The 26,020-nt window shown below is 32.7% G+C and overlaps 1 protein-coding gene across 2 annotated transcripts in view; it reads right to left on the bottom strand.

Moving 5' to 3' along the window:
- LOC18604364 overlaps positions 1-5,167 on the bottom strand; it is a 28,193-nt gene extending 23,026 nt beyond the window's left edge. For both annotated transcript variants that reach the window (XR_001927187.1, XM_018117847.1), the window contains exons 1-8: positions 4,978-5,167; positions 3,926-4,001; positions 2,704-2,784; positions 2,541-2,621; positions 1,827-1,903; positions 963-1,017; positions 803-851; positions 448-585 (exon numbers count right to left, since the gene is read on the bottom strand). Coding sequence is in view for 1 of the 2 variants with exons in the window: in XM_018117847.1 (XP_017973336.1) it covers positions 448-585; positions 803-851; positions 963-1,017; positions 1,827-1,903; positions 2,541-2,621; positions 2,704-2,784; positions 3,926-4,001; positions 4,978-5,073 (653 nt within the window). In the remaining variant the exon portion in view is untranslated. The remainder of the gene's footprint in view (positions 1-447; positions 586-802; positions 852-962; positions 1,018-1,826; positions 1,904-2,540; positions 2,622-2,703; positions 2,785-3,925; positions 4,002-4,977) is intronic.

The following is a 26,020-nucleotide window of genomic DNA, read 5'->3' on the forward strand; positions in this document are numbered from 1 at the left end:
TGACAAGTAATGTACAAGCTGAGCAAACAAGATGGAGAAGCTGAACCTGGGAAGAAGTTTTCAAATACACCGTTTAAGAATATAAAGGTGATGAATTAATGTAACACAAAGTGTCTTTTTGCTGTGAAATTACAAGACAGACTCAAACATAAACATAGAACTATAATCACCAATTTCAAATCTTATATGGAAGCCTTAATGCTTCCTTACCAATTACTTAACCTCTAAGCATTAACAAGGGCGCCATTTTTACATCAATTAAAATTGAACATACGGAATCTTTCATTTCTCATATTATATATGATATATGATAGTATATGGTATGCAAAGATATTGGGCTTCAACTTTTTTGAATGTGAAAGCAGTCATCAAGGACCCAGAGAAAAAATAGTAAAGCCGTCAACAGTTTAAAAAATATATTAAAAAAGAAATAGCAGCTTAAATCACCAAGAATTTCCAGCAGCATTTGAGATAATGTCATAGATTATCCATGGATGGATCCCAGCATGAACACCAAGAGAAATAGCTTCTACAGCAGCCATAAGATGAATGCCCTCAAGCAGCTCAGTGACCAATTTAATTTTGCTGCAATGGATAGGAAATAAGAAATTTAGAGCTGAGAATATATTTGGGAAGTTAAAGAACATCAAAAAGAATTTACTGTTTTTCTAGTGATTTCATTCTTTAAGTGACAGATTGATGAAATACTCCAATATTATGGAACTTAGCATGTCATTGAGGCCATTCATCTTATAGAAAAAATTTGCAGAACTTTTGGCAGCAAGTGAAGAAGAAAGAATACCTTCCAGCTCCAGTTTCACCTTCAAAAATGTAAAGCTTTTCACACATTGCTGCACATAAAATCCACAATGTGGCTCAGAAACAAAGTACAGTTTTAAGAGCATAAACCTACAGAAATGAAACTCATTTATAACTAATTAGTTTGCAAAAATGAACAATACCAGAGAGAAAAGGGCGAGCCTTTGAAATGGCATCTGACCTTCCTGAGGACATAACCTAAAAACATTTTTTTTAAAAATTTATTACAAATTAGTTAGAACTTTAACAGATAACAACAATAGAATTCCCAAGTGATAAGATACTGTGTAGAGTTCTTTTTTATAGTAATCGAGTATGAGAGGAAAGGAAGAGGCTTACTATGATGGCAGGTGATAGAAAGGTTGATAGGGTAAGGGTAATGTGGGATGAGGGGAAGGGAGCTCCTTGATAGGAGCTGTATATTTGAGGGAAAGGTATAAGGCAAGGATAGAGAGAACAGCTCTGAGAGTAGGCATTCACTTCTCAATCGGCCAAAAAGCTTCCCCTCCATTGTGGGAGATGCTATTTATAATGGTAGAGAAGTTCCGTGATTTGATGAGAAGGTGACAGTTGGCTAATAGGAGTGAATCCAAAGGTTCAACGTAGCATGTGTCCACAATGTCAAATGGGAAGCACCAGGCTCTCTAAGAAAGGTTAAGAGATAAGTGTTCCCTAACAAACCCCACTTTGTGCCCACCAATGCAAAACTCTTTCAAACATCCCAGGTTATTGGGTTTAACTTCATAATACTGCCACTTATCCTAGAGTTAAGCCCATAGCGATAATATATCATATGTTCATTAGTTAGACCAAAGATAAAAAAATTAATTCACAAAATGCAAAATAATAAAAAAATTATAAGATAACAAAATTATGCACCTATTGATGCCAAACCTCCCAAAAGAGACGAGGGAAGAAAATAAATAAATAACAGAAATTGAACCAATATATTTGCGGCTAAGCCAGAAAGGAAAAGAAGATTGAGGTTCATGTAAATGTAATATTACCACAACTTTTCCATTTAAATTGTCAGATGTTGCCTTATAGACATACGCGTCTACTACTGAAGTTGCCAGACCATCCTCTGCATGAAATATAAGAGGCCAACATGAAGACACACTTCAAAAGAGATGCCAAGCAAATATAGTACACAGTGAAACCAGATTAGAAAGGAAAAGAAGCCAATAAGAATGGTTAAGGGAGAACAAAGAGAAATACTTAAAATTGATGATTGGCTACTGCAGACTGAATAAATAAGAAACAAAAAGGCACATTGATTTTAAACATCATAAAATGTCCTCAGACCATAATTACCTTAATACTCTGAGAGTAGATGATGTTAGTGAAATAAAAAGAGCTTCATCAAAATTAATCATAAATGAGGTTCCTTTTCAAGGAATTAGAGACCACACAAGTCATTCTTGTCTAAAATGAAACAAGCAGCTGCTGAGAAATGACTAGATAAATATTGGCAGTGGAAAAAAATACACAATTGAAGTGGAAAAAGCGGAGGATTGGTGATCATTGATTCGTTGTTACTAGAACATGTATGCTGCAATGCTTCAATTGGTTTCCGAACAAACACAGCAAATAGCAGTATACTCGTATCAACAACTATGAGGTTTCAAGAAACAAATGGAGAACAAGCACTACTTGCCAGAAATGCCGTTCTCAAAGCACGGGTTATCACAACAAGCCACAAATATTAAAACCATGATTACCTCTGAGTTTCTTCTCCAGATTCTGGATGTATGATGGCAATATAGTTGAATGAAGAATAATGACTTTATCTTTTTGTAATCCTGTAAAATTCATAAAGATGTAAAATCTACCTAACAACAATGTGACTAACAATTATTTGACATAAAAATAAAATATGAAGACCTTTCAAAGCATCGTCATGACCAAAAATGACATCATTTATTTGATCCGCATGAGATATTAAGACAATCAAAGCCGCAACACCTGCATGAGATAATGGGAAGAGACAAAGATCAAAGGATCGAACACTAACTATTTTATTGTGTTTCGAATTAATTTGAATGGATCATATATTTTTACTTAAATAATATGAAAAATGATAAAATAATTTAAATAAAACACACACACACAAAATAATACGTCTTTTTGGCAATGTTCTTGTATAATCACTTATGCCTCCTAAACAGATGGCCATTACCCTGTACTGGTCCAACCAGAGCAAGCTCCAAGGAGGGGCTCATTCTGAATAATAGTTCCAAGCAGTCCTCCATGAAAAGTGTTTCAGGATCTCCGATCACTTAAGTGTCCAAAAACAGATCCAAGACCACCTTAATTGGCATAGGTCAGTGAGCAAACTCTTGATTGCAATCTCACACGGTAATGGAGGATCCTGGATTGCATCTAAGACACACTGCAACAACCTGACCTCCCACCTAGGGGATTTGCTGCGAATAATTGCTGAATTTCAGTTTTACCCTTCCAGTTCTAGCCTTCATTTTGTTGCTGAATAACAGTCTCAGGAAGACTGCTTTTATAACCAATTCAGTGGTCACTTTCTACCCAGAAATTAAATGGTAATGGCTATCATCTCGTCCTAGCACTAGGAGATTGCCAATTCCCTATGAAATGAACCTTGCTGGTTATAATTGTTGAAGTTTATTAGAATCTTCTGAGATGAAAGCAACTCATCTTCTACAGTAGCATACTACCCAACACCCTCACCTTTTTATATTATTTTGGTTTCCCATTTAATTGAGCGCATCTATTTGTCTATCACTTTCTTAAATAGAAACATTATTTTGTGACATTTACACCTCATATATATATATATATCAAGATCATTCATTCTTGGCTCACGAAATTCCCTCGCTAAAAAATGAAAATAATGTATTGTAAAGTTGAAATTTGTGGTTGAAGCTGATAACTGCAAACATCATATCAATCAAATCTATCCTAGCTTAAAAACATAACAACACTTTCAAGAAAAAATTTAAAAGAAAACCCTAGATAAGTGGGACTTGAAAATTAGGCTCAATGATATGTGCATGTATCCCCTGCTCAAAGAGTTGGATTAACCCCCACAAAAAAAAAAAAGAGTAATTAAAAGTGCTTAATATCCTATTACCTTTCCCTGTCTCCATAAGACTGATGCATTCAGTTCCCCCTAGCTTCAAAAACTCACCCATCAAAAGCTTTTGGACCTGCAGAACAGAAATCAAAACTCTCAAACTCAATTTGAAATTGCACCAGCGTTCTGATTCTGAGCAGTATAAACCCAAAATTCATATGAACTGCAGAGAATAATGCAAAGAAAGATACTGGACTTGTAATTTTAATGATAAAGATGGCATATCCTTAAGTGGCAAATTATATGCTGAAATGTTAAAAGTAAAAGTTAGATACATCTATGCAAACCTTGAGCAATAGTTTTTAGAAAATTTATGCCAGACTTGTTTTTCTCATGTATATTAAACCACATTGAGGCTTATATGAGAAATCATTAGAGTACTTGTTTCTAGAATATAAAAACTTTGGCTTCACAAATTCTAGCTTATTCAGTAACTGGTTAGGTTACAAATGCAAACTCATAACACTAGTTTTCCATTAAATTCAAGATTCCTTTCCTACAATTAAAATAGGATAGCATCAAAAGAAATGTCAGTCGTGATGAATTAATGGAATCTTCACCATCAAGTAATGCTACATTTGACTAAACACTACAGTCATAGAAACTAAAATATCTAGATGAACAATGAGATTTTGAATCTTCAAGGATGAATAAATCAGTAGAGAGAGAGAGAGAGAGAGAGAGTTAGTTTCGCACTTTGTAGCCAATATCAAGATGAAGTACTACTATTACATTCATGTTAGTCAAATATCTGCTCAGCGGAATCAAACTAGTAGTATTACAAAAATTCATATCCTTGAACATGCAAGAACTTTTCAGATACCCATCTGTATAAAAAGCTCCAAATTGGATTAAATAACAAAATTATCATCTCAATCCTCAAATTTGGAGTCCTATGGAACAGTTGCCACTGGGGCTGATAAACCAATTATTCTGATTTATTGATTTGGATTAAAATGCATTTTTATCAAGAACCAAAATGAGATTCAATAACAAGTTGATTGAGCAATAGTCAACTGGCAAAACAAAAAGAAGTTATGATTTGGAACCTCAAAAGCTTGGACTCTGTAGCCAGCGCGAAGAAGCAAAGCAGCCATGTCCAAGCTCAGCCGATCCAACCCCACGAACCCAACAACGCCGGCCATTGCAGAATTCGGAGACACAGACACCAGTTTTCTTACCTTTCTTGTTTATTAATAATAATAATAATGCTTTGCCGTGCCACTCTCTCTCTCTCTCTCTCCCTGTCGACCTCCAAACGGTGGAAAATAAAAGAGTTAGCCATGCAAAAAAAAAAAAAAAGAGATTGATGGGCCCCAGTAACTATTCAATCACCTCTCTGCATTATTTTTTTTCTTTTTTAATTTTGAGTGTTGCATGTTCAAATCTGTAAAGATTTTTCTTCTATTTTCTTAATATTTTTTTGCACATGGCATAATCTTATTTAGTAAAAAAATTGATTGCAACTAAGGACTACTGTTGGGGAGGAGGATCTCGGAGAGGAATAAATAATTTATTTATGGAATTTTACATTTGCACTGATTTTTTCCAACCAATCTTTCCAATTTTGATATATTTAAATATTTTTTTATTTTTATTATATTTAATTAAATTTTAATATTTTTATTTTAAATTAAATATATTTTTATAATTAATTATTAATTAATTGTCTCTAATCAAATTATTACTTATCATTTTATATCACACAATATTAATATGATATATTCGTTGTACTGAATAACATGTTGTCACTTTATTATAGATATTTATGTGACATGATGATATGATCACGTAATATTTATTTTAATATCATCTGAATAAAAAATGACAAATGATATTTTAATTGTTAATTAATTTTTAATTATAAAAATTTATTTAATTTAAAATAAAAATATAAAAATTCGATTTGATTGTAACAGAATGATAAAAACTTATTAAATTTTTTTAAAAATGATTTAAAATCTTTTTAAAAGTATTATGTCTTTAGCATTAGGTTTTAAGGATTTTTTAAATATTGTAAGGTATCCTCAGATTTTTGTTTGAATCTAAACAATTTTAAAAGTGCATTCTCTCCTATGGACTTAGTGCATTCAAAGATTTTACTTTTTAAATAGTCTGGAACACTAATGGACAAGGAAGAGGACTCACACTAAGCCATTATCCACATCAGCAGTAACTTTAGGCTGCCCTACATGTAATAAAAATAAAACCTTTTACTGGAATGAAAAGTGATTTCATTATAAATAAATTAAGAAAGCAAACAGTAAGGAATCTCATCATTAGTCCCACTAACAAAAAGCATATGTCTACAGGAATTAAAATAAGGTGCTACGCACAGAAAATATTTTGAAATACGTGTCATCAAAAATATTAATTATTAAGAAAGATGAACATTTTTGTTAATCGGAAACGAGAAAATGGAATGAACTCCTTTCACCTTTTCAACTTTTGGGTAAAGGAAGGGAAAAGGGCAGACAAGGAGAATGTAGGAAGGAAAAAGCAGAGTGCAGTCGCCCACTGTTATGTTGGCTCTAGGCTGCTTCGTCACGGCCAATTTCGACCTCAACGAGTCAAATTTGCCCTTGGCCAACCAGAATGAGCTTAGACTTGGCTGCATTCGACCGTATTTTAGCCAATGTCACCCCGGCTGACGAGGCGCAGTTACCATGGTCATGCCCGATTTGACCTTACAAAAAGCTAATCCCCTCATCTCCTGTGCCTCCCAGTTGGCAACAATATCCCTTCTCTCTCTTTTCTCTTTGAGTTTAAAATGAAAAGCAACAAAAATTACCATTTTCTTACCAATAATAATTATTAATTAAAACTATCTGATTAAATGGAGTTTTGATTGTTGTAGTATAACTAAAAGCTTTAATTGTTTTAATTCTTTTTTTTCTTACAAAATTAGTATTTTTGGATATTATATATATATTTATGTCATATTAACATGTAATAATGAATAATGATATGAGATGTTGATGTAAATGATGATATAATAATTTGATATTTTCATATAAGAGGTTTTAATTAATAATAATTAAATAATTATTAATTATAATAAATTATTTAATTCAGAAAAAAAAATAAAAAGTTGATTGAATATAATAAAAAAATAAAAACTCATTTAATTTTTTTAAATAGTTTAATATTTTTTAAAGTATTTTATTTATTTTAATATTTAAAGAAAATAATATTTATTATTAATACCTAAATATATTTTTATTTTTTTGTAACTTTGAAAGAAAAAACAAGTGAAAAAACTGAACATTTTATGTTGTAATCGGAGAGATGAAGCAACCTACTCAGCTGAGAATATTTTTTAACATAAAAAATGAGAAAACGTTTATTAATATCTGAGACCCACTGAAAGTACATGGAAAAGTTTATTGAAGTGTCGGCCTCAAGTATCACAGAGCTAACACCTCATTTGTGCCCCTTTTGACATGTTGGTAGAGTATATATTGGAATTTTTTTTTAATTGAGATAAAAGGATTTGAATCTTATTCATTAAGTAAAAAGATTATTTATCAATTAATGAGCTAAATACTCGAATGTGAGTACAGATTAAAATTGAAAGCAGAGAAAAAACAAAACCGGAAATTTCATGGTAATTGGCAGAGAAAACAAAAAAGAGAAAAAGAAAAAAAGAAAGCCATTAAAAATAGAGTAGGAAGCTTCATATATGCATTAGATGACAGAATTTCTTCAAAAACTTGGTGGGGAACGTGGGGTCTAATTATCGGCTTAATAGATACTTCTGGCCAAAATGTTTGTTTTAAAATTCAACGTTTGTTAATTGTTTATTTTAGAGTTCAATATATTATTTAACTCAATTTGGGATATAATCTTTTAAACCATAACAAAAAGTGTCACAAATATAGTTAATGAGACCGGCAATGATCACATGAAAATAATTCTTAACAAATATAAACGTGAATCTCTTAATTCTATTAATAATAATTTATTAATTGTTTTAAGTATAATACTTTAAAATTTTTTGAAATTATTTAAAAATTTTAAATAAGTTTTTATTCATCTATTGCGTTTAATCAATTCTTTATACTTATATTTGAGTTAAAAAAAACTCTTATAACTAATAATTAATTGTTAATTAAAATGTCACTTTTTATTTTTATTCACACGACATTGAAATGACGTTGATATAAAAGATAAAAATGTCATATAGTTATGTTATTATACCACATTACCATCTTTTACGACATGTTATCATGTCATGTAAGCACCACAGGGTATAAAGTGATAAGTGATATTTTTATTAATAACAATTAGTCAACTATTAATGATAAGAGTTTATTTGGCTTTAAAATAAAAGTATAAAGACTCGATAAATGTAATAAAAGAATAATAACTTATTTTAATTTTCTTAAATAATTCAAAAAATTTTTAGATACTATGTCTAATTTCTATCATCAATTTCCTTTAAATGAATAAAATTGAAAAGATTGTTTTATCATTGAGTGAACTAATAAGTTGAATCCCACAATGAAAATTTTGGATAAATATTTAACCTTATTTTTTTATTATTATTTGAAATAAGATGTTGATGTCATAGCATTCTTTAAGATTATTTGTTTTGTTTAAATTGCTACCCTAAACCCTTTGTAATGAATTAATGGTCATAGTAAAATTTGCAATTAAGGAATAAAAGTTTTATTATGTTTAATTAATCAAAACTTTTAGATAATTTTCTTATAATTAGCCCTTAACTACAACTAATTGTAATCCTATTACATTTATCATGTAATGTAAATATTTAATAAATGATTTTTACTTAAATATCTTAAAACATATAAAAGAAATAATGAGAAATAGGAATATAAACTCTCAAGGAATTTAAATTAAATTAAATTAAATAAATAGGTAAATCATTTGAAAATCTAAAATATCTTATTGAGCTTGATACCAAATCAAATATTGACATCCTAAACAATAAATTAGAATCAAACTTGCTATTTTACACCAAAACTTGAAAACCCTAGTTTTGCCTCGCATTGAGGCACACTCGTCAAGGGTCCCTTCAACGAATGGAAGTCTATGATAGGAATCGATTAGAATGGGATCCAAAAAGGAACGAACCAAATTGAACAATAATGGAAAAAGTGACAGTTCAATTGATGTGGAAATCAGAACTATCCAATGCCAGTTGACATTCCAAGGTCTTAGATTCACAACGTCTTAATGCATGATGGTCTAGGAACTAATGTTGACAACAATGATTTAGAAGAGGAAGACTAGTTCGTAAAAGATCTTGAGTTGGATGATGATAAGATTGGACTGAAAATAAACGGGCCATATATCAGTCTTACTAGAGAAGAAAAAAGAAAGATAAAAAAACCTTGGAGGAAAACTCTGATCGTGAAGTTGTTGGGGAGGGACTATATATACTTATGCAATAGAGTGAAACAGTTGTGGTCATTAGAATGAGAGTTTTAAGCTGTCGATTTGGACAATGGCTATTAATATTTCAAGTTTAGCAAAAACACATACTACAACTATGTTTTGTCGGAGGGACACTAGATTATTGTCGGGCACTATCTCACCATTAGAAGATGAAAACCAAGCTTTAAGTCTGATGAAGTGTCCATTGATTTAGTTGCAGCATGGATTAGCCTTCCAAGTATGCCATTAGAATTCTATGAGAGAGATGTATTGTCAAGGATTAGGAACATTTTAAGGAAGACTTTAAAGGTCAACAAAATGTCTTATGCCACGAGAGGCAAATTTGCTAGAATGTGTGTGGAACTTGATCTAACTAAACCTCTAATTCCTAAGGTCTACATAAGAAGAAGATGGAAAAAAAAATAGAATATGAAGGTTTTAAGAATGCTATGTTTCCACTGCGATAAGTTTGGTCACAACATGGAGCTTTGTCCAATTAAACAGAAAGAACAGTAAACTTATTCAGAAAAACAAGTAATGAAACTAGTAGAGGAAAAGGAATAGCCAGGAAAAGAGCATGAATCTCCCAAATTTAGGCCATGGATGGTGGCCAAGAAATCTTTCAGGAAGAACACATGTAGCTGTATAAAAAGGTGCTTATAAGCCTAAGTTGAGAGTTTCGCCTCAAAAAGGTAGTTCCAAAAAAGGTTCTAAATCTAGTTCTCGTTTTTACATTTTGAAGGATGAAGACACAAATCTCAAAGATGAAGAGTTGGTTCCAATAACATTGGAAAGGGAAGTTGATAACTCTATGATATAGAGTTACTTGGCCTCAATTCTGATAGTAATTTAGTTTAGTTCATAGAAATTAATAGGTTTTATTTAAATTATTTTAAGTTAATTAATTTAGGTGAGCCAATCTAATCTTAGTTAATTTTACACTTAATTTGGTATTAATGTGATTAAGAGAGGTTGTTATTGATTTATTTGTGGTTTTGTAGGTGTTTAATGAAGGAAGAATTTTAATGAAAGAAGGAAAGCAATTTCAAGTGTAGACTTTCACTGCACATTTTTCAGTATTTTAACCATACTCCCTCTATAGAATTCTAAATGAGATGATACTTAGACCATTAGAAAGTAAGAAAAAAATCTACGACTTTTATGTTTACCACTTGCCTAATTCGACTTGAAAAGTGGTCAAAAATCTTGTCAAATTTGAAGCATTGTAGTAATCCTAGAGCAATTACAATTTTTGCTAATTAAATGGTTGAGGTCGCGACCTTGGTGGAGGTAGGCCGCTACTCACATACTCTGATGAAGAAATCCTAGTTGAAATTGATTTCTTTCTTCACCTAAATTAGCCTAACTTCAAAGCCCTATAAAAAACAACTTTTCGAAGGACTTTTGGAGAAAACAATGAAACACCAAATTAAGAGCTGAGAATTAAGCCAAAACATCATTGAAAAGTCTGATTAAAACTATAATACCACGTACTTTGCTATGGTGACTAATAAAGCTTATTGGATGCCAATTGAGGGCAATTATAATGTTTAGAAATGATGAAAGATGAAAAGAATAGTTTGGGATAAAATATTTCGCACACGAGAAAATAATAATAAAATAATGATATTTTTATCGAAGAAGAATTTGCAAGATAAAAAGTGATTCAGAAGTCAATTGAAGCATAATAAGGTATTTTGGGTACCAAGGGGACAAGAAGAGACAAGAGGAAATTTTTTAAACAAAATAATATTTTATCAATAAAATAATATTAAAATATTAATATTTTATTCAGTATCAAAATTTTTCATGAAGAAGGAGTATATGGTCAATCTAAGTGAGGGAGAAGAAGAATGAGAGAACTTTCAGAGAAAAATTACGTTAGTAGGGCTCACGTGTCTTTATTAAATAAAGATAGCGCGAGGTAAATAATATTTTAAATATTATGGGAACACCGTGTTGGGGTACAAACTTTATATTTCATTTGTACATATGTAAAAGAAGATAATATAAGGAAATTCGAGATTTAAAGATTTTGGGAGGACTTAATTAAAAGGATGAGAACCTTGAAGGGTAAAATAGTAATCTTGTTACAAAGCTTGGTCAAAGCTTCCATGGCCGGCCATCCATGTAAGAATTGCTGGAAATGTAAGGCTTCTGTACAAAGAACGGAAAAGACAAAGAAAATGAGGAGAAAAGATGAGACAATAGTGAAATGGGAAGGAAAAGTCAAGTAAAATGGCTTTAAAGGTTCCAAGCAATTGTTGACTTGCATTCTAACCACATGGCCGGTCAAGGAAGACAATAAAAGAAGAAGGAATGATGGTATGGGTGATCACATGTGAAAGAAAAGAAAGAAATGGAGAATTTACAAGCAAACTTGTCATTGTCGGCCCCACTTGCAAACCAAATCAAACAAAGTTTTATCAATTTCTTTTGTTACCAACCGGTTATGGAGACCGATTATGGAGACAAAAGAGAGAGTCAAGCTATTAGTATTTTATTTTAAATCATGTGTGAAAGTAAGGGGGGTCAGCCATTGAGATGAAAGGCCATATAAAAGAAAAGAAATGAATGAAAAATGAAAGATAGAAAAGATAAGAAAGAAATGAAAAGAAAAGTTAAGTCAGTTAAATAAAGAAGAAAAAGGAAAGGGAGAAGTCAGTTGTGCGGGAGAGCAAAAGAAAAGCAAAAGAACAAAGGAAAGAAAAAAGAGAGAAACAGTCGAGAGAAAGAAAAAGAAAGAAAAGGAATGGTGAAAAAGTTGAGTTGAGGAAGCGGTTTTGCTGCCATTTAGGAAAGAAAGGAGCAGCTGTGGCTACTTATTTTTGGAGGAAGAATAAAGTAGCTTAGCTGTTGATTTTTGAGGAAGAATAGAGCAGCTTGGCTACTGATTTTGAGGTGGATATGAGTAGCTTTGGCTGCTGAAAATTTTTGGTTGAAAGAAACAAGAACTTGTTGCCGGTGGTGAGAGGGACAGAGAAGAGGAAATTGTGGTCGGCTTGTGCATGTAAGAAAGGAAAAAGAAAGACAAACATAGTGCTGCTGACCGACGGGAGAGAGGAGAAAGAGAAAGGAACGAGAAAAACAGAAAAGAAAAGAAAAAAAATAAGAAGATAGTGGGCATGACCCAATAGGAAGAAATTAGAAGAGCCCATGGAAAGGGCCCAATGGCAATAAGAAAAGAAAAGTCCAAAAGAGAAAATGAAGGTTGAGACTTGGGCCATCTAGCCTAATTTAGAAGTGCTTAAGTGAAGATAGTGCACTATAGTAGCTTGCCAGAGGAAATGACGAGCAATTGGCAAGTAGAAATAACGATGTAATATCTCGCTATTGTGAGGTGAGTAGGGGGTGCCAATTTTAAAATTTTCGTAAATATGTACCTATACGTATGATTTATTTTAAACGTGAAAATTGTGAATAGCATGTGCTGATAACAATCTTAGGAAATTGTGGTTGCAAATTATGTTTAGAAATCGTCTCGAATATATATATGTATAAATTATATGTAAAGTGTTTTGAAAATCGAGAAACAAGCCCTTCACACTGTTTTTCCTCAAAATATGTGCCTTATATTTGTGCAGTGTGCATTCATGATTATATTGCTTACTCACCATGAAAATCACTATTTGAAGTTCATGCATAAATTTTATTTTGAGAAAATGATAGATTTTATAATACCCAATATTTGACCCTTTGAAAATAATTCGGCACGAATTTTCAGGGACGCAATGTAAATTTTTTTTAAAACGTTTTGGACACATCGAGAGCATCGAGAGTAGGTCGGATGTCACATCGGTTAAATGTGACCCTCGTGCACGAGTGAGCTCTAGCTAGAGAACCATTGGGTCGCCGATGAGCGGTTAGGTGTGGTTGGGGGCACGACCTGTGATATATGTATGCGTGGCTAGGCCACCAGATGATTACGCAGCTGTGACCGCTTAATATCTACGATGTCGGCCAACATCGTTGAAATCACCATGGCATAAGGGAATCCGGTGGAAGGGATGCTCCCGGATGTTATTATGTGGTAGCGGGACCATGAGTTTATTTTCATTCCCTACTCGAGAGTGGCATCTCTGGGTTTTCAAGCTCATATTTCTTTGTATGGTGAAAGCGAAATTTAACGGTTTTTCTGCAGTTCCCCTATTTTTACGGTGAAATGAATTTTAACTCCTTGAGTGCGAGGTGATTTGTGATTTACGTATGAGTTTGATTAACATTCGATTTCATGGGAGCTTGTCGAATATATTGATTTGATTTGAGTAAAATGTCAATTGATATTGACGGTAGAATTTTCTTTATGTAAAATTGTTTTAATTCAATATTTCAAATGATTGTCTTGAATAAGGTTATTGATCTATTTTATAGCAAAAATTTTTATCTGCCTTGGTTGATTTACTAATTGAAGTGTTTATAATGCGTAAGAAATTCACGGTTTTTCATATAAGGCATAAACTCTCGTTTGAAATAAATTATTTTTGTAATCCTGCATTTTTATATTCAACTAATCTGCTGTTTGCTTGTTTCCCATCTACGCCCTATTTACGGAACAAATGATCATTGAGTTTGTGAGACTCACACCCTTTTTTTTTCCCTTTTGCAGATGGGGATCAGTTAAGCGTGTAATCATCGGCTCGTACGGTCCAATGTGGATAGGTAAAGGCATCTTGTAGCATATTATCCTGAGTCGCTCCGCTGTCAAAGTTCATGTTGTAACACCATACTATTTAAGGTGTAATAGATATTGGTTTTTGGTATAAATGACAAATTGAAAAAGTTAGACTCTATTGTATATATATGTTCACGACTACATGATTCAAAAAAAAAAAAATTGCATTGTTTCATTATGGTTATGTTTTCAAGTCATGATATGGGAATGTATATGATTAAGTAGTAACATGAATTGATGGTCGTGTATAGTGAGTTATTGAGAATATTCATTAAGGCTTGTTTGGGACTTGACAGGATCTTTCGGAGGTCTCGGACACCGGTAGCGATCGGAGAGGGTCGTTACATAATTGACTTCTAGACCTAAGATTATGATGTCCCTCAATACTTTATTAGATTATTGTCTCTCTCTCTTAACTCAGTTTAATGGATTCAGTTGCTAACCTAGAGTCCTAAATTATTTACAAGTCTTTGTGAGTTTTTATAAAAATATTTCTCCCAATTAACTTACTATATGTTTATGCAAATTAAATTGAAGAAAGATTCATTAAGTTCGTGTTCTAATCTTGACTACGTATGGCTTATAAATGTATGTCTATTTTATATGCAAATCGAACCAGCTAGTCACCTAAAGTGCATTCGATCATACGTTATTCTATTCAAGGTCTACCTAAATCTCCTTTGTCAAAGTTTACCTTAGGTTTTCAAATTAATCTAATTGGTGATCAAACAATTAGAAGAATTAAGAACATAATAGAATAAACAACTTAAAACCATCAAATATAAGCCAAAGAGAGATAAATAAATTAGACTACGTATTGAGTTCAATCATAATCTTAGATAAATAATTTAGTTCTTCATCAAGTCACACATCATCATCAAATTAAGTTTAATCATTAAAACCAAAACCAAAGAATAAAAGAACAACAAGAAGTGTAATCTTTATCTCAAAATCTTCTTGAATCTCTTGATTTCTTCTCAGTTTTAATAATACCCCGTACTTTGATATGGTGACTAATAAAAGGAATTATAATGTTTAGAAATGATGAAAGATGAAAGGAATAGTTTGGGATAAAATATTTCGCACACGAGGAAATAATAATAAAATAATAATATTTTTATCGGAGAAAAATTTACGAGATAAAAAGTGATTCGGAAGTCAATTGAAGCATAATAAGGTATTTTGGGTACCAAGGGGACAAGAAGAGACAAGAGGAAATTTTTTAAATAAAATAATATTAAAATATTAATAATATTAAAATATTAATAATTTATTCAGTGTCAAAATTTTTCATGAAGAAGGAGTATATGGTCAATCTAAGTGGGGGAAAAGAAGAATGAGAGAAATTTCGGAGAAAAATTTCGTTAGTGGGGCTCGCGTGTCTTTATTAAATAAAGATAGCACGCGGTAAATAATATTTTAAATATTATGGGAACACTGCGTTGGGGTACAAACTTTATATTTCATTTGTACATATGTAAAAGAAGATAACAGAAGGAAATTGGAGATTTAAAGATTTTGGGAGGACTTAATTAAAAGGATGAGAACCTTAAAGGGTAAAATAGTAATTTTGTTAGAAAGCTTGGTCAAAGCTTCCAAAGGAAGCTTTGACTCTTCTTTTTGCTCTTCATGGCCGACCATCCATGTAAGAATTACTAGAAATGTAAGGCTTATGTACAAAGAAAGGAAAAGACAAAGAAAATGAGGAGAAAAGATGAGACAATAGTGAAATGGGAAGGAAAAGTCAAGTAAAATGGCTTTAAAGGTTCCAAGCAATTGTTGACTTGCATTCTAACCACATGGCCGGTCAAGGAAGATAATAAAAGAAGAAGGAATGATGGTATGGGTGGTCACATGTGAAATAAAAGAAAGAAATGAAGAATTTACAAGCAAGCTTGTCATTGTTGGCCCCACTTGCAAACCAAATCAAACAAAGTTTTATTAATTTCTTTTGTTACCAACCAGTTATGGAGACCGGTTATGGAGACAAAAGAGAGAGTCAAGCTATTAGTATTTTATTTTAAATCATGTGTGAAAGTAAGGGGGGGCCGACCATTGAGATGAAAGGTCATATAAAAGAAAAGAAATGAATGAAAAATGAAAGATAGAAAAGATAAGAAAGAAATGAAAAGAAAAGTTAAGTCGGTTAAGTGAAGAAGAAAAAGGAAAGAGAGAAGTCGGTTGTGTGGGAGAGCAAAAGAAAAGCAAAAGAACAAAGGAAAGGAAAAAAAGAGAAACAACCGAGAAAGAGAAAAAGAAAGAAAAGGAAAGGTGAAGAAGCTGAGTTGAGGAGGCAGTTTTGCTGCCATTTAGGGAGGAAAGAAGCAGCTGTGGTTGCTTATTTTTGGATGAAGAATAGAGCAGCTTAGCTGTTGATTTTTGAGGAAGAATAGAGCAGCTTGGTTGCTGATTTTGAGGTGGATATGAGTAGCTTTGGCTGCTGAAAATTTTTGGTTGAAAGAAGCAAGAACTTGTTGCCGGCGGTGAGAGGGAAAGAGAGGAGGAGATTGTGGCCGACTTGTGCATGTAAGAAAGGAAAAAGAAAGACAAGTATAGTGCTGTTGACCAAAGGGAGAGAGGAGAAAGAGAAAAAGAGAAAGGAACAGGAAAGGAAGAAAAAAAAAGAAAAAAAATATATGGGCATAGCCCAATAAGAAGAGAGTGGGCATGGCCCAATAGAAAGAAATTGGAAGAGCCCATGGAAAAGACCTAATGGCAATAAGAAAAGAAAAGTCCAAAAAAGAAAAGGAAGGTTGAGACTTGGGCCATCTAGCGTAATTTAGAAGTGCTTAAGTGAAGATAGTGCACTATAGTGGCGTGCTAGAGGAAATGACGAGCGACCGGTAAGTAGAAATATCGATGTAATATTCTGCTATTGTGAGGTGAGTAGGGGGTGCCAATTTTAAAATTTCGTAAATATATACCTATACGTATGATTTATTTTAAACGTGAAAATTGTGAATAGCATATGCTGGTAATAATCTTAGGAAATTGTGGTTGCAAATTATGTTTAGAAATTGTCTCGAATATATATATGTATAAATTATATGTAAAGTGTTTTGAAAATTGGGAAACAAGCCATTCATACTGTTTTGCCTCAAAATCTGTGTCTTATTTTTGCGCACTGCATGGTGAGTAAGCAATATAATCATGAATGCACACTGCACAAATATAAGGGACAGATTTTGAGGCAAAATAGTGTGAAGGGCTTGTTTCCCAATTTTCAAAACACTTTACATATAATTTATACATATATATATTCGAGACGATTTCTAAACATAATTTGCAGCCACAATTTCCTAAGATTGTTACCAGCATATGCTAATCACAATTTTCACGTTTAAAATAAATAATACGTATAGGTATATATTTATGAAAATTTTAAAATTGGCACTCCCTACTCACCTCACAATAACGGGATATTACATTACTATTTCTACTTGTCAATCGCTTGTCATTTCCTCTAGCACGCCACTATTGTGCCCTATCTTCACTTAAGCACTTTTAAATTGGGCTAGATGGCCCAAGTCCCAACCTTTCTTTTCTCTTTTGGACTTTTCTTTTCTTATTGCCATTGGGCCCTTTCCATGAGCTCTTCCAATTTCTTCTTATTGGGCCATGCCCACTCTCTTCGTATTAGGCTATGCCCATATATTTTTTTTCTTTTCTTTTCTTCCTTTTCCGTTCTTTTCTTTCTTTCTCTTTCTCCTCTCTCGCCGGTCAGTAGCATTCTGCTTGTCTTTCTTTTTCCTTTCTTACATGCACAAGCAGGCCACAATTTCCTCTTTTCTCTCCCTCTCACCGTCGGCAACAAGTTCTTGCCTCTTTCAACCAAAAATTTTTAGCAGCCAAAGCTGCTCATATCCACCTCAAAATCAGCAGCCAAGCTACTCTATTCATTCTAAAAAATCAGCAACTAAGCTGCTCTATTCTTTCTCTAAAAATTAGCAGCCATAGCTACTCCTTTCCTCCCTAAATGGCAGCAAAACCGCATTCTCAACTCAGCTTTTTCACCTTTCCTTTCTTTCTTTTTCTCTCTCTCGGCTGTTTCTCTCTTTTTTCTTTCCTTTGTTCTTTTGCTTTTCTGTTGCTCTCCCTCACAATCGATTTCTCTCTTTCCCGTTTCTTCTTCACTTAATCGACTTAACTTTTCTTTTCATTTCTTTCTTATCTTTTCTATCTTTCATTTTTCATTCATTTCTTTTCTTTTATATGGCCTTTCATCTCAATGGCCAACCCCCCTTATTTTCACACATGAATTAAAATAAAATACTAATAGCTTCACTATCTTTTGTCTCCATAACCGGTCTCCATAACCAGTTGGTAACAAAATAAATTGATAAAACTTTGTTTGGTTTAGTTTGCAAGTGGGGCTGACAATTAAAAGCTTACTTGTAAATTCTCCATTTCTTTCTTTTCTTTCACATGTGACCGCCCATACCATCATTCCTTCTTCTTTTATTGTCTTCCTTGACCGGCCATGTGGTTAGAATGCAAGTCAACAATTGCTTGGAACCTTTAAAGCCACTTTACTTGACTTTTCCTTCCCATTTCACTATTGTCTCATCTTTTCTCCTCATTTAAATTGTCTTTTCCTTTCTTTGTACATAAGCCTTACATTTTCAGCAATTCTTACATGGATGGCTGGCCATGAGGAACAAAAAAAAGAGTCAAAGCTTCCAAAGGAAGCTTTGACCAAGCTTTATAACAAAATTACTATTTTACCCTTCAAGGTTCTCATCCTTTTAATTAAGTCTTCCCCAAATCTTTAAATCTCCAATTTCTTCTATATCTTTCTTTTACATATGTACAAATGAAATATAAAGTTTATACCCCAACGCGGTGTTCCCATAATATTTAAAATATTATTTATCCCGCGTTATCTTTATTTAATAAAGACACGTGGGCCCCACTAACGTAATTTTCTCTGAAATTTCTCTCATTCTTCTTCTCCCCCACTTAGATTGACCATATACTCCTTCTTCATGAAAAGTTTTGACACTAAATAAAATATTAATATTTTAATATTATTTTATTTCAAAAATTTTCTCTTGTCTCTTCTTGTCCCCTTGGTACCTAAAATACCTTATTATGCTTCAATTGACTTCCGAATCACTTGTTATCTCACAAATTCTTCTCCGATAAAAATATCATTATTTTATTAATATTTCTTCATGTGTGAAATATTTTATCCCAAAGTATTTCTTTCATCTTTCATCATTTCTAAACATTATAATTACCCTAAATTGGCATCCAATAAGCTTCATTAGTCACCATATCAAAGTACGGGGTATTATAATAAAAATTTACATTGCGTCCTTGAAAATTCATGCCGAATTATTTTCAAAGCGTAAAATATTGGGTATTATAAAATCTATCATTTTCTCAAAATAAAATTTATGCATGAATTTCAAATAGTGATTTGCATGGTGAGTAAGCAATATAATCATGAATGCACACTGCACAAATATAAGGCATAGATTTTGAAGCAAAATAATGTGAAGGGCTTGTTTCTCGATTTTTAAAACACTTTACATGTAATTTATACATATATATATTCGAGATGATTTCTAAACATAATTTGCAACCATAATTTCCTAAGATTATTACCAGCATATGCTATTCACAATTTTTACGTTTAAATTAAATCATACGTATAGGTATATATTTACGAAAATTTTAAAATTGGCACCCCCTACTCATTTCACAATAGCGGGATATTACATCACTATTTTTTCTTACCAGTCGCTCGTCATTTCCTCTAGCACACCACTATAGTGCACTATCTTCACTTAAGCACTTCTAAATTGGGCTAGATGGCCCAAGTCTCAACCTTACTTTTCTCATTTGGCCTTTTCTTTTCTTATTGCCATTGGGCCCTTTCCATGGGCTCTTCCAATTTCTTCCTATTGGGCCATGCCCACTCTCTTCTTAATTTTTTTCTTTTCTTTTCTTCCTTTCCCGTTCTTTTCTCTCTTTCTCTTTCTCTTTCTCCTCTCTCCCGTCGGTCAACAGCACTATGCTTGTCTTTCTTTTTCCTTTCTTACATGCATAAGCAGGCCACAATCTCCTCCTCTCTTTCCTTTTCACCGTCGGTAACAAGTTCTTACTTCTTTCAACAAAAAATTTCAGCAGCCAAAGCTGCTCATATCCACCTCAAAATCAACAGCCAAGCTGCTTTATTCTTCCTCCAAAAATAAGTAACCATAGCTGCTCATTTCCTCCCTAAATGGCAGCAAAATCGCCTCCTCAACTCAGCTCTTCACCTTTCATTTTCTTTCTTTTTCTCTCTCTCGACTACTTCTCTTTTTTTTCTTTCCTTTGTTCTTTTACTTTTCTTTTGCTCTCCTTCACAACCGACTTCTCTCTTTCCTTTTTCTTCTTCACTTAATCGACTTAACTTTTCTTTTCATTTCTTTCTTATCTTTTCTTTCATTTTTCATTCATTTCTTTTCTTTTATATGGCCTTTCATCTCAATGGTCGGCCCCCCTTACTTTCACACATGATTTAAAATAAAATACTAATAGCTCGACTCTCTCTTTTATCTCCATAATCGGTTGGTAACAAAAGAAATTGATAAAACTTTATTTGATTTGGTTTGCAAGTAGGGCCGACAATGACAAGCTTGCTTGTAAATTCTCCATTTCTTTCTTTTTCTTTCACATGTGACTGCCCATACCATCATTCCTTCTTCTTTTATTGTCTTCCTTGACCGGCCATGTGGTTAGAATGCAAGTCAACAATTGCTTGGAACCTTTAAAGCCACTTTACTTGACTTTTCCTCCCCATTTCACTATTGTCTCATCTTTTCTCCTCATTTTCTTTGTCTTTTCCTTTCTTTGTACATAAGCCTTACATTTTCAGCAATTCTTACATGGATGGCTGGCCATGAGGAACAAAAAGAAGAGTCAAAGCTTCCAAACCAAGCTTTGTAACGAAATTACTATTTTACCCTTCAAGGTTCTCATCCTTTTAATTAAGTCCTCCCAAAATCTTTAAATCTCGAATTTCCTTCTATTATCTTCTTTTACATATGTACAAATGAAATATAAAATTTGTACCCCAATGCGATGTTCCCATAATATTTAAAATATTATTTACCCCGCGCTATCTTTATTTAATAAAGACACTCGGGCCCCACTAACGTAATTTTCTCTGAAATTTCTCTGATTTTTCTTCTCCCCCAATTAGATTGACCATATACTCCTACTTCATGAAAAATTTTGACATTGAATAAAATATTAATATTTTAATATTATTTTATTAATAAAATATTATTTTATTTCAAAAATTTCTTCTTGTCTCTTCTTGTCCCCTTGGTACCCAAAATACCTTATTATGCTTCAATTGACTTCCAAATCACTTGTTATCTCACAAATTCTTCTTTGATAAAAATATCATTATTTTATTATTATTTTCTCGTGTGCGAAATATTTTATCTCAAACTATTCCTTTCATCTTTCATCATTTCTAAACATTATAATTACCCTCAATTGGCATCCAATAAGCTTTATTAGCCACCATATCAAAGTACGGGGTATTATAATAAAAATTTACATTACGTCCCTGAAAATTCGTGCCGAATTATTTTCAAAGCGTAAAATATTGGGTATTATAAAATCTATCATTTTCTCAAAATAAAATTTATGCATGAATTTCAAATAGTGATTTGCATGGTGAGTAAGAAATATAATCATGAATGCACATTGTACAAATATAAGGCACAGATTTTAAGGCAAAACAGTGTGAAGGGCTTGTTTCCCGATTTTCAAAACACTTTACATGTAATTTATACATATATATATATATTCGAGACGATTTCTAAACATAATTTGCAACCACAATTTCCTAAGATTGTTATCAACATATGCTATTCACAATTTTCACGTTTAAAATAAATCATACGTATAGGTATATATTTACGAAAATTTTAAATTTGGTACCCCCTACTCACCTCACAATAGCGGGATATTACATCGCTATTTCTACTTGCCGGTCACTCGTCATTTCCTCTGGCACGCCACTATAGTGCACTATCTTCACTTAAGCACTTCTAAATTGGGCTAGATGTCCCAAGTCTCAACCTTCCTTTTCTCTTTTGGACTTTTCTTTTCTTATTGCCATTGGGCCCTTTCTATGGGCTCTTCCAATTTCTTCTTATTGGGCCATGCCCACTCTCTTCTTATTGGGCTATGCCCATACATTTTTTTTCTTTTCTTTGCTTCATTTCCCGTTTCTTTCTCTCTTTCTTTTTCTCCTCTCTCCCACCGGTCAGCAGCACTCTGCTTGTCTTTCTTTTTCCTTTCTTACATGCACAAGCTGGCCACAATTTCCTCCTCTCTCTCCCTCTCACTGTCGGCAACAAGTTCTTGCTTCTTTCAACCAAAAATTTATAGCAGCCAAAGCTGCTCATATCCACCTCAAAATCAATAACTAAGCTGCTCTATTCATCCTCAAAAATCTGCAACTAAGCTGCTCTATTCTTCCTCCAAAAATAAGTAGCCACAATTGCTCCTTTCCTCCCTAAATGGTAACAAAACCGCCTCCTTAACTCAACTTTTTCCCTTCTTTTTCCTTTTTTTTCTCTCTCTCGGCTGTTTCTTTCTTTTTTCTTTCCTTTGTTCTTTTGCTTTTCTTTTGCTCTCCCTCACAACCGACGTCTCTCTTTCCTTTTTCTTCTTCACTTAACCGACTTAACTTTTCTTTTCATTTCTTTCTTATCTTTTCTATCTTTCATTTTTCATTCATTTCTTTTCTTTTATATGGCCTTTCATCTCAATGGCTGGCCCCCCCTTACTTTCAAACATGATTTAAAATAAAATACTAATAGCTTGACTCTCTCTTTTGTCTCCATAATCGGTCTCCATAACCGATTGGTAACAAAAGAAATTGATAAAACTTTGTTTGATTTGGTTTGCAAGTGGGGACGACAATGACAAGCTTGCTTGTAAATTCTCCATTTCTTTCTTTTCTTTCACATGTGACCATTCATACCATCATTCCTTCTTCTTTAATTGTCTCCCTTGACCAGCCATGTAGTTAGAATACAAGTCAACAATTGCTTGGAACCTTCAAAGCCACTTTACTTGACTTTTCCTCCCCATTTCACTATTGCCTCATCTTTTCTCCTCATTTTCTTTGTCTTTTCCTTTCTTTGTACATAAGCCTTACATTTCCAACAATTCTTATATGGATGGCCGGCCATGAGGAACAAAAAGAAGAGTTAAAGCTTCATTTGAAAGCTTTGACCAAGCTTTGTAACAAAATTACTATTTTACCCTTCAAGGTTCTCATCCTTTTAATTAAATCCTCCCAAAATCTTTAAATTTTCAATTTCCTTCTATTATCTTCTTTTACATATATACAAATGAAATATAAAGTTTGTACCCCAACACGGTGTTCCTATAATATTTAAAATATTATTTACCCTGTGTTAACTTTATTTAATAAAGATACGCGGGCCCCACTAACGTAATTTTTCTCTGAAATTTCTCTCATTCTTCTTCTCCCCCACTTAGATTGACCATATATTCCTTCTTCATGAAAAATTTTGACACTAAATAAAATATTAATATTTTAATATTATTTTATTTCAAATATTTCCTCTTATCTCCTCTTGTCCCCTTAGTACCCAAAATATCTTATTATGCTTCAATTGACTTTCGAATCACTTTTTATCTCACAAATTCTTCTTTGATAAAAATATCATTATTTTATTATTATTTTCTCGTGTGCGAAATATTTTATCCCAAACTATTCCTGTCATCTTTCATCATTTCTAAACATTATAATTACCCTTAATTGGCATCCGATAAGCTTTATTAGTCACCATATCAAAGTACGGGGTATTATAAATCAAGTCTAATAAAATAATTTTGCTAAGTAAATTTAAATTAGTTTTAGTTTTTAAGTTTGATTTTATTTTATTTTTTAAGTCAATTTTTATTGTTTGGATAAACTTAGGGTGTGTAATTTTAGTAATTAATAGTACCAATTAAGTCAATTCCTTGTGGGATCAACACTTTACTCATCATTATATTATCTTTGTGATACGTATACTTGTGTGGGTAGAAAATTAAACAACAGAAGCCCTAGTGCAAGTCATTGGCAGTAAAGGAAAAAATATTGTGGCAATCAAAAACAAGGAAGCTTTGATGGGCTCTCTCTAACCTATTACATTTGCATCAAATAGAGAAATAAATCCATCTAAAGCAGTATGGAAAGAGCTAGTTCCCAATAGTGTCAGAATAGCTTCATCTGAGATTGCCTTAACAATTACAAAAGGAAATCAACCTAAGCAAAAATCTATATTACCAGATGGGAACAAACAAGAAAACCCGCAGATATTAATAGAGATGGAGACAACGAAACCACCCCATCGTGGACTCTCCTTAGCGACTATAACTAATCCCCTTCCAACACAAGGAACAACTTTAGATAGTGTTGGGGTTGAGGTTAATGGAGTTGCAAGGGAAAAAGAAGAAAATGAAATGAAGGAAGGACGTGTGACTAAAACTGATGAGGTAACCACATCAATGGACATGGAGTTGGAGATAGGAAATGAAGACATTATGCAAGATTAAATTGCTAATGTCGTTACCTTAGTTGCCTGGTTTTCTTTTATAAAGTTGATCTCTTTTATAAGTTTTTTATTATTTTAGAACGTATAACATTTTAAGTTGGAATGTAAAGGAAGCTACCTCTCGGAGATGTGTTAGGAACATGAAGTGTTTGATAAGGCTACATAAACTTTACATAGTCATCATTCTAGAGCCAATAATCTCAAATGACAAGGCCAACAAGATATGTCAATGCATTGGTTTACCAAACTATTTTCGTGTAAAGGCAAACGATTTCTCAAGAGGGATTTGGATACTTTAGGATGCGAACTTAATTCAACTAGAGATATTGGCTTTCTCATCATAATTGATTCGCATTTTAGTTCAAAATTTAGAAACAAATTGACTTTTAGCGGTAGTGTATGGGAACCCCATAGCAGAGGAAAGGAGAAGACTATGGAAATCACTATGTTCAACTAGTGATATACATGATCTCCTCGTGGATGGTAGTAAGAGATTTCAATAAAGTCACTTCCCCAGATGAGAAAAAAATGAGGAAAAGTGTGAACTTAAGCTAGTGTAACCAGATGAATGGTTGTATGAAATGTTGTAAAGTATTTGACTTGGGTGCACCAAAACCTAAATTTACCAAGTGCAATAAAAAGGATGGTGCGGACTATATTAAAGTGCGGCTAAATAGAGCAATAGTCAATGAAGCTTAGTGTGGCCTCTTTTCGAATACTCATGTAATAAATCTGCCACGAATTGATTCAGACCATCACCTTGTTGGCTCCATTAGTTTTTTATGATAATAAAATGTCATGCCTTACTCTATTATATACTTTTCATGTCATTCATGTGCTTGATAGAATGTTTGCATAAGTGAATGTATCGAAAAATCATTAAAAGTCGGTATTATACCTAATGGAACAATTAAGTTGATTAAAGCCTCAAACTAGGCCAAATAAAGATTTTACGATGTATTTGAGAGTTATTGAATCTTAGAATGTCTTAATATGATGATTCGAAATTCGAGGATTGATTTAGAGTTAATTCGGGAATTTTCATAACGTAGGGGCAAAATGGTCATTTTGCCACCCAAAGGCAAAATTGGAATGTTGGATGATATTTTGACTAAATTTGATTAATTAGAGCATTATTTGAATTTGAGAAGTGAAAGATTTTAATTTTGATATTTTTTTGAACATAGGGGCAAAACGATCCTTTTAAGTGTCTATGAGGACGAAATTGAAAATTTTGGAATTTTACACCACCATGACACTTGTCAAACCCATGAATTTCACCCATTATTTTTTTAAGTGAGAGATTATATGTGGTGGGAATGAAATGCTTAATTATTAAGTTTTTAAACATGGACCAATTAAAAGGTGACAAGTGTCAAGCTTTAATATTATTTTAATTGCCTATATAAACTCACTTAAAACCCTCACATTCACACT

Source organism: Theobroma cacao, chromosome 3, assembly GCF_000208745.1.
Source record: "Theobroma cacao cultivar B97-61/B2 chromosome 3, Criollo_cocoa_genome_V2, whole genome shotgun sequence".
Taxonomy (NCBI): Eukaryota; Viridiplantae; Streptophyta; class Magnoliopsida; order Malvales; family Malvaceae; genus Theobroma; species Theobroma cacao.